The sequence below is a fragment of the Carassius auratus genome, chromosome 20, assembly GCF_003368295.1.
Source record: "Carassius auratus strain Wakin chromosome 20, ASM336829v1, whole genome shotgun sequence".
NCBI classification, from domain to species: Eukaryota; Metazoa; Chordata; class Actinopteri; order Cypriniformes; family Cyprinidae; genus Carassius; species Carassius auratus.
The window spans coordinates 24,934,787-24,944,487 of NC_039262.1; the positions used below are offsets into that span (position 1 = coordinate 24,934,787).

Below are 9,701 nucleotides of genomic sequence, written 5' to 3' on the forward strand. Positions count from 1 at the left end.
ATTTTGAACAGCTTACTGACAAAAAAGTGCTCAGATGTTTGGAATTGTCTATTCAGGAGTGTGGACAAATCATAATTGAATTTTTCAAAAGCAAACCAACCAATGATGACATTCGAAGCATTCTCTCCAGAGGTGAAAATGATGTGGATGCCATGGTCATACAACTACTCCTTGCACACTTCAAAGAGAAGTTAGATGGGGTTTTCCTTCAAGCAGATGTAAGTAGAGATTATTCAATCAATCTAATTTATCTATAATCTCTTTTATGGATTGGTCTGTTGATTATGGTTGTACTGTCTTTTTTTAAAAATTTGTTTCAGGAATTTGCAACTCCATCTGATGTCCAGCATTCTCTTAATTTGCCAGAGAGTCCACGCCTTATATTTCTTGGTATGTTAACATTAAAGTCGTTTAACCTTATAAAGTGAAGAGCAAGTCATGATTTACTTGCCCCACTGCAAAAAAATGTTTTACTTAACTTCTATTTATTTTTTTGTTCCCAAGTGTCTTTTTCTTTTTTTTTCTTTTTTGCATGAAGAAGAATTTACTAGACAATTAAAAAAATATATTGTTTCCGAAATGTTTTTGCAAAAAAAAAAAAAAAAAGTTTAAGAAAAAAAAAAGACAATTTTAACTTGTCTAGTTTATTATTCTTGATGTAAGAACTTATAGCAACATATGTATGGAAGAATCAACTGTGTTCAGCAAAATTGTGTGGTTGTGAAGTCCAGCTAACTAACCCTAATATTACTTTCATTTAATCAGGTAAAACTATTCCTCTAAATAGGAAATTGCACATATAAATTAAATTATAGTATTACTGTATTGATGAACCCTACCCAAAAGCAGTATTAAGGCAGAATGAAATGGTGTATCCTGTGAACAGAGTACTTTTAACAGTTATGTAGAATTATGAATAGACAACTACATAGAACCAAATTGGAACCCACAATAGTATTATTACTTTTTCGTTCTGATTTTTATTTTTATTAAATGTCAAGCTCTGAGCAACCAACGCTGGATGTTGAGTTTGGAGGGTCAAGTTGTGTGTGAAGGAGCACAGCCCAACTTCATCACTGGACTGGCAGCGCTGTTTGCCTCCTTCTATAACTTCAATTTACAGTACCAGGAAGAGGCAGCATGCACCCTTGAGTTTGTTCAGAAGTAAGTCATAGGCATATTTGAAATATATGTTTTAGACTCAATTGTCACTAACCTTTGTCTTGACAGTATTTGTTAAGGACTTCATTTTTTTTTATAAATGTTTTGTACAGCTGACTACTGGGAATAACAATATGGACCTGGTTTCACACACTGCAAAACGCTTTTCTTACGTAGTGTTTTTGTCTTGTTTCCAGTCTCAAAAAAAAAAAAAAAACTTAATTTGGAGTAATTCCCTTGGAAAACAAGACGTTATATCTTATCTAAATTTGCGTATCTAGTAAATGCATCTAGATTTAGGATTTTATTTTGACATTTGGACAGGGAACAAGACAAAAAGAAAGCATTTTTTGCAGTGCAGACAGGGCTTAGCTTGAAGGGGTAGTTCACCCAAATGGCAAAATTATGTCATTAATAACTCCCCCTCATGTCGTTCCAAACTAGTAAGACCCTCATTTATCTTTGGAACACAGTTTAAGATATTTTAGATTTAGTCTGAGAGCTCTCAGTCCCTCCATTGAAGCTGTGTGTACGGTATACTGTCCATGTCCAGAAAGGTAAGAAAAACATCATCAAAGTAGTCCATGTGACATCAGATATTTTGAAGCATCGAAAATACATTTTGCTTCAAAAATAACAACACTTACGACTTTATTCAGCATTGTCTTCTCTTCCGGGTCTGTTGTGAGTTCGTTCACAACACTGCAGTGATGCTGCTGACGTGTTATCTTTGTTATATGGCACACCAGAAAACACGTCAGCAGCTTCGTGAGGGCGCTTAAAACAGAACTGGAAGAGAAGACCATTTTAAATAAAGTCGTAATTGTTGTTGTTTTTTTTGGACCAAAATGTATTTTTGATGCTTTATAACTGACCCTCTGATGTCACATGGACTACTTTGATGATGTTTTTCTTACCTTTCTGGACATGGACAGTAGACCGTACACACAGCTTCAATGGAGGGACTGAGAGCTCTCGGACTAAATCTAAAATATCTTAAACTGTGTTCCTACGGGTTTGGAATGACATAAGGGTGAGTCATATATGACATTTTTTTTATATTTCGGTGAACTGACCCTTTAAGCCAGGTCTAGGCCTTAGTAAAATAAGGGTATTTAAAGGGATGGTTCAGAGTAAAATCAATCTAGGGTCATTTTCACCATGATATTGAGCCAAACGCCACCCCCCCCCCAAAAGCCTTTTCCAAAAGTTGTGTCTCGTAAATTACCCCACTAATAATGATGACCAGAACGGTACCAAACTTCTACAGTAGTACAAATAGGTTCTGTACTCCTAAAACGAGGGATTGGAAGGTTTGTAAGTACATCAGGAGTTTATTAAATAACAATTGCCTGATGGCGAATGCTACCGCTAACACAGACGTGGAGGTCACTTCCGTGATTTGGTAAAAGCGGCATCAACCGGTGTTGCTGAAAAAGTTTTTTGGACAACTTAGTATTTGGCTCAAGGTCATGATGCAAAGGTTGAAGTTTAGTTAAATTAATGAAGTCACAAATGTTTGGACTGAATTCGGCAATGTGTGCTTTACATAAACAGGGTTTATGACACTCTGGTAGGCCCTGATTCAGTACCTGATGAGGGGATTATATTGTTAATAAGCTGGGTGAATAGTGGTTAAATCTCCCTCTCTCTCTCTCTCTCTCTCTCTCTCTCTCTCTCTCTCTCTGTGTGTGTGTGTGTGTGTGTGTGTGTGTGTGAATATATATATATATATATATATATATATATATATATATATATATATATATATATATATATATATATATATATATATATATATATACGCACAGTCTATAATATCTCATTGTGCTTTTTTTCCTCTTTTCTGCATTTTAGACGCTTTGTTGACATCAATCCTGAACGTGGATCAAAAGCAAAAAATGAAAAGTGACTTCAAAGAAAACTGGCCAAGTTGTGCAAAAAAAGAACGCAACTGTAAGCCCACCAGTTTCCTCACTTCTGCGAAAACTTGCAGACTTTGAATGGAACTTTGTTTAGAACCTGTCAGCAAGTACATTCAAAGTAATTAAGATTACTGCATCGTTAGTTGCATTTATAAAAAAACCAACTGCCATTTCAGTCATTTTGAGGTTCTATTATTTATTTATTTTTTGGACTCTTTACATTTCTGAAAAAAAAGGAAATTTGTTAAATGTTAACAAGATTACTATATTATAGTGTTGTCTTCAACTTACATTTTAAATGTAAAAAAAACAAACAAAAAAACCAGCTGGCATTTCAGCCAAATGTATATTAGGCAATATGTCTGGTCGTTGCTTTTAAAATAAATGTTTTAAAACACAGATAATGTTGTTGGTTTCTAGTTCAGAGTATAATGTTTTCCCTGTAAAATTTTTTTTTTTCTTTTTTTTTTTTTCTGTAGACAGTAAAATACAGTATGTGGATGGCAACTCACCTGCCAGTATTTTACTGTAAATTTACAGTACAACGGTTTACAGAACTAGTACTATAAATTCTGTTTACAGTACTAGTTCTGTAAAAATACAGTATGTGGCTGGCAACCCAGCTGCGAGTATTTTACTGTAAATTTACAGTACAACGGTTTACAGAACTAGTACTATAAATTCTGTTTACAGTACTAGTTCTGTAAAAATACAGTATGTGGCTGGCAACCCAGCTGCCAGTATTTTACTGTAAATTTACAGTGAAAAGTTTTACAGTGTAAATATTTATCAGGACCGATCAGTTTGATGTTTAGCCTGTGTTTCTTCAAAAATCTATTTTCAAGTATAGTGTCTTTTCTAATTTCAGAATATGGCGACACATTGGGTGAATGGTGTTAAAAGACGGTTGAAGAAGCCACATGACTCCAGGGTCAACCAAGATGTTGTTGTTATTAGGGGGAATGCCAAGGAGTTCATGGAGGGTTACATTAAAGAAGTGCAGGAGAAGGAGCATTGCTACTTCAGACTCCCAGTCTGCTGCCGGCAGGACTATTATTACTATGGCTGTGACCGTGGGAATCACGCTGCAGGCAAAAGTAATGGAGAAGCCACACAAACTCGGGCCAATTCTTGCAAGGCATACATCTCTTTCAAAGTCATCACAGATGCCGGAATATCAGGTGCCATAATCCAAAAGATGCTACAGCACACTGGCCATGACGAGGCTAATTCTAAAAAGAAAAACCGCATCCACCCAGACCTGCATTCCCTCATTGAAATATGGTTTCAACAGGGTTGTTCTACTTCTGAGATCTTAATAAAAAGCTATGATTGGGCTCAACAAAATGGGCATGTGGACAAAAAAGACCGCCGGTTTTACTTAACCCCTAATGACATTAGGCTTTTAAAGAAAAACCTCAGAGGTGTGGGTAACAGTGATTCTGTCAGTGTGGACCATTTGGTTTCCATGGAACTCAGAGACAACATCTGTTTTTATCAGCCACTTCACAATGAACAACCATTCATTTTAGTTGTACAAACACCATTTCAAAAACAACTTTTGGAAGAGAACCCTCATCCAATGGTTTTCATGGATGCTTCATACAAAGGCATAGAAGCCTACGGGTATGCATTTTATGCACTGTTATTGATAAACAAAACTGGAAGAGGCGTGCCATTTGCCTATTTTATCCTGAGCAAGGAAACTACTGCAACAGTAAGCCTCTGCCTACAGAAGCTTCAATTGAGTAACCCAAGCTTCTATCCAAGGTCAGTCAAATGTTGGCATTATTTGTTATACTGTATTTATTCTTTTCTTTGTAATTGGAACAACAGGAAATATGCATGTTTGACTTTGAATCTGAAAATACTACTGCACTGAGCTACAGCTTTTGAATTTTTGGTTCTTAACTCACTATTCTAAATTTTCTTGATACAATGTTTACACTGTATACAATACACTTTGTCTAATGTATGCTTTTGGGTGTGGTGCAACTTTTTCCTCTTTTGTTTCTTTTTCAATGTTACAGGTCAGTGATGATGGACCGTGACTTGAGAGTTCTTAATGCTATTAAAAGCGTTTTCCCAAATGCAAAGCTTCTCCTTTGTTGGTTCCATGTGCTTCAGGTAAGTCGATGAATATACAATATCACTATTTATGACATTTAAATCTACAATGTTGTGCAGTTGACATTGTGGTGGGTGTGTAAACAAGTGTAATCTTTAACTGTACTGTATATTTAAAGGGGGGGTGAAATGCTCGTTTTCACTCAATATCCTGTTAATCTTGAGTACCTATAGAGTAGTACTGCATCCTTCATAACTCCAAAAAGCGGGGCTCGAACCCGGGTCTCCGGCATGGGAGGGGACGCACTAACAAGGAGTCAAAGATATTTTAAGCAGTTTTACTCACCAACTGCGGTTCCAACACACGATCGTGACTTTTTCGTTGGGATTGCATCATCCTTAAGAAATAAACGATATGCAAATCCGTCGTCAAACTGGGCCTTGTTTGTAAAACAAGCATCTTCGAAATGCAGGTAACAAACAAAAACACTTGCACAACTCTGTTGATGCTCTGTAAAAATAAACTCCATCCACTGGACCCTTAATGCTGTTTTTTTTTTTTTTTTTTTTTGGTGATCTGTGCAGGGTTGTCTTGCCCTGGCAACCAAAAACACACTTCTTTTGTGACTTTTCGCGACGCTCTCGCTCTGATCAGTGAATCGCTCTGATCAGTGAAATGTCTGTGCTCAGCCTCGCTATACGGGAGCGCGCTCTTCCGCCAGAAGTGCCCTAGGACCCATATAAGGAAATTCCGCTCCATCTAACGTCACACAGACCCATACTCGAAATAAACTTTCCGAAACTTGTGACAAACCGGAAGGAGTATTTTTGGAACAAAAATACTCCTCCAAACGTACAACTTAATTTTTGAAACTTTGTCCATGTTTAGCATGGGAATCCAACTCTTTAACAGTGTAAAAAAACTCAGTATGCATGAAATAGCATTTCACCCCCCTTTTAACAATTATACTAGGTTTGGTTGTAGCTTGTCTACATACATCAGCCCTACTTACCAAACAGACTTGCCTAGAATCTCAATACACCTAAAATTAGTCCCAGTCTGTGGCTGTTCTTACCTGTATTTTTAGACTTGGTGATTTTTCCCTAGAAAAGAGAAAAAAAACATTGAGTTAAGTATACAATGTGTTGAGAAACAGTATGTATATTTTGATCATTAACCCTTGCCTTTTTTCTTCTTAGAGTCTTCGTATCTAAAAGAAATGAACATGTTTCTTAATGTCATTTTAATGTTATTATAATGTTTCAAAGACCAAATAACAATCATGAAAATAATGATTCATTCTGCATGCTTATTTCAATGTGCATAGAACCAAGACAGTGTATTCACCTCATCCTTCTAAGAAAGATCGTAAATAAATAGCATCTGATTTTGAACATAAACTTAATGTCGTATTTTATGCTTGAAATGATGTAGTAACAATGTACTCGGAAGTATGACATCCTCCGAATTTACAAGTTTAACCTACCACTCCAAATCATCAGTAAGTTAAACTTAATGCAGGCAGCTACAAGTAGCCAGCAGAGCTCAATAAGGAGCACCCATACCGTACATATGTCTACTACTTACCAAGGGAGTTGAACAACAAAGTCCCAAGTCTCTCCCGCTCTTGAGCGATAGGGAGGCATTGGAGGTGCCCTTGTTGTCCCTGGAGGATCATTTCTGCAAACTAAAAGAGCAACAGAAAGTCTATTTTAATGAAATAATGTTACTTATAATAAATGTGAACAACAAATTGTAGTAAAAAAAAAAAAAAATTGGACTATATTACAAGAGAAGATTATGGTGCTCATTTAATAATTATATGATCATGACTCCTGTATCGTGTGCTGAAGGTAGTACTGTGTCCATGTCAAAAATCCATTAATATTTGATCTGAAACTTTCATTCAAAATTGCTATAAAGTGAAAACTAAAAATATTTATATTTTCAAAAGAAAACAGAAACATTATGCAGAAAACGATCAAACTGTACCATTAGTGAGAACACCCCACATGACAAAGAGTCGTTTTGTAAGTCATGGTCCCTCTTTATCATCTTCCAGGGCCCTTGGAAGCCTCTGCTAGCAGCAAATAAGCTGAAAGATTAGAGAAAATAATTGTGAAGGAGATCTCTGCTGAATTTTCATCTCATTTTATAGAGCAATACAAATTCCTTGTACCTCCAATTTTCCATTATTTGGAAGCAATGCTGTGGTTGCTCCCCCAAGGAGTCGATGTAGGTAATCGTTCCCTCTTTCAAGTTGCAATGCTATACAAAAGATGGGAAAACATATTAGAAAGATTTGAAGGAGAATTTCAACCAATCTGTGTTGAAAATGATTGAAATTATTTTAAAATGTGAAGCACTAACAGCTCAAACAACACAAATGAGGATGACACAACAGCAACAATGACTAGTGTGATGCTATTTAGCGAATAATAGTCTCTGCATAACCTAACAGCAACCTACAAAGAGGGTCCAGTGGCACTCTCCCAGCAAGTAGGGCCCGAAGATGGCACTGGCTCCTTTAAGAATGTTTTTCTGACAGGAAAAAAAGAAAACATTCATGAACAAACATAAATAAACTAAACACCTAATGTGTTCAGCAGCACTGAACAATAACTTTAAACATTTAAATAACTCTTACTTTTAAGAAATAAGTACTCCTGGCCCTGGAGCTGCCCTCCAAAATCAGGCGCATAGCCTGACTATTAATTGCCTCTGTCCCAGGCTGGCTCTAAACGAGGGAGAGAAATGGTTTAAGTCATTAAATCATGTTAAATCTATATTTGAACTGTATGTATGAATGTGAGTGAGTGAGTGAGTGAGTGAGTTTAGTAAAAAGGTATGAGTTACCCTGCTCATGATGTAAAATAAGGCATCCATTACCTGGGGAAGTAATACATATATAAAATATTTTATGTATATATATATATATATATATATATATATATATATATATATATATATAAACTGCAATAAATCACAATAGAGTCAAGGTGAAGGGGAAGAGGATACATTTTTTAAAGAAATAGAAAATTACCTCATCTGGAAGTTCAAATGGGCCTAAAAGGGCCTCCAAACTACCCAAAAAGATTTTGAAAGGCCCTATTGTCCCAAGGACATCTTCACTATGAAGTCCTTGGGACTTCAGTGTTTCTAAGTCTGCATAGGTGAAGAAAATAAAAGTCCCAAAATAAGTCACCTTACTTAGGCTAACATTCACATTTATTTACTAGCGACTTTTTTGCAGACTTCTGAATGTGTTGGTTTCACAAGTTGTTTTGGTGATTACCATCAAAATACACAGTCTAACAGCGCTCTGTTTCAAGTGCTTATCTGTGAGTTAGTGATGTCACACTAGGCTGAAATGGGCAACTAGAGCATATGGGCAAAAGTTTTAGACACATGTACTATGTTGAGGCAAGTGGGGGCCACATATTATACAATTTATAAATAGCCTAGTTGTGTTGAATGCCATGCCAATTATGTTTTATGTTACAGCAGCGCCAGCACTTCTCATTATTTCACAAAATTTTGGTAGGCTACAGCCTCATCATGGGCCTATTACATAAAAACAATCTTGCAAGTACTCGGACATTGTGTTGCCCATGTGTCTAATCGTTCTAAAAACACCAGCTAAAAAAAGTACCGGAATATGCTCTACCTGGTCGGATGTATGCAAATTATATCATTATGTATGCCAATGAGTAACATAGATTAGGAAAAAAATAATTTTGAATAACTTACTGTTCATTTTGCTTGGTTAAGTTTTCCTTTACAGGCAAAGACAAAAAGACAAAAATTTAAAACATGTATTTCTGCTGAAGCATTAAATTGGATACTTATGAATACCTATAACTATGATACTTACATCCCTGAGGCAAAACTTAAATGGAGGAAAAGACACTGGCCTCAAACTAATTCTAAGCCAGGGCAGGGTAGCCTGGGATCAGTGCAGACCTGAGACCAGGAGAGATTCACCATCCTGCCCTCAGACCACTTCTGCCCTGAGACCAGGAGAGATTCACCGTCCTGCCCTCAGACCACATCTGCCCTGAGACCAGGAGGGATTCACCGTCCTGCCCTCAGAGACCACTTCTGCCCTGAGACCAGGAGAGATTCACTGTCCTGCCCTCAGACCACACTACCTTTTGTCCAACTATATTGCCCTGAGAAGAGAAAAATATGACTTCTGCTCTGAGACCAGGAGGGATTCACCTGCCCTGAGACAAAATTGTGGAAAATAATGGTCTCTGCCCTGGGACCAGATGAGACTAAACAGTCATGAAGAAAAGCCAAATTTATAAATTTAACAAAATTTATAAATAAAAATTTTAATTTAGCATCGAGCATATAAAACAAAAAAAGCTCATTGGAAAAAATGAAATGTAATAGTGTAGTAGTTAAAGTTTTATTTTTAGTTCAGATTAACATTTGAGGGCAGCAATTGTATTCACAATGTCAAAATAAAACGGGTGTAATGTTATTTAAGCATTATTGATCCGTTAATAACAGAGAAATGAGAATGTTTCTCACTAGATCCC

At 36.4% G+C, this 9,701-nt stretch overlaps 1 protein-coding gene and 1 long non-coding RNA gene across 2 annotated transcripts; one reads left to right on the forward strand and one right to left on the reverse strand.

Annotated features, from left to right (window-relative positions):
* The first annotated feature begins 1,022 nt into the window (after positions 1–1,022).
* LOC113037867 (uncharacterized) lies at positions 1,023–3,088 on the forward strand. Its single transcript, XR_003274701.1, has 2 exons — positions 1,023–1,164; positions 3,019–3,088. It is a non-coding gene; the product is annotated as an uncharacterized LOC113037867 (long non-coding RNA).
* A 1,598-nt stretch (positions 3,089–4,686) lies between these two features.
* Positions 4,687–9,419, reverse strand: LOC113037732 (uncharacterized). Its single transcript, XM_026195075.1, has 11 exons — positions 8,905–9,419; positions 8,198–8,319; positions 8,011–8,043; positions 7,802–7,891; positions 7,624–7,695; positions 7,334–7,422; positions 7,147–7,249; positions 6,742–6,841; positions 6,309–6,364; positions 6,230–6,257; positions 4,687–4,706 (listed from the first exon to the last, which is right to left on the reverse strand). The coding sequence occupies exons 1-11, from the start codon at positions 8,909–8,911 to the stop codon at positions 4,687–4,689; spliced, it is 720 nt and encodes a 239-aa protein (XP_026050860.1). The 5' UTR covers positions 8,912–9,419.
* Positions 9,420–9,701: the final 282 nt, after the last annotated feature.

What these genes read in the sequence shown, in the direction of transcription:
- LOC113037732 (XM_026195075.1), bottom strand. An exon ending in ATGATCAAAATATACATACT is followed by an intron (nt 6,258 to 6,308) that starts GTTTCTCAACAC and finishes TCTCTTTTCTAG; the next exon opens with GGAAAAATCACCAAGTCTAA. An exon ending in CACCAAGTCTAAAAATACAG is followed by an intron (nt 4,707 to 6,229) that starts GTAAGAACAGCC and finishes GCATACCCGTAG; the next exon opens with GCTTCTATGCCTTTGTATGA.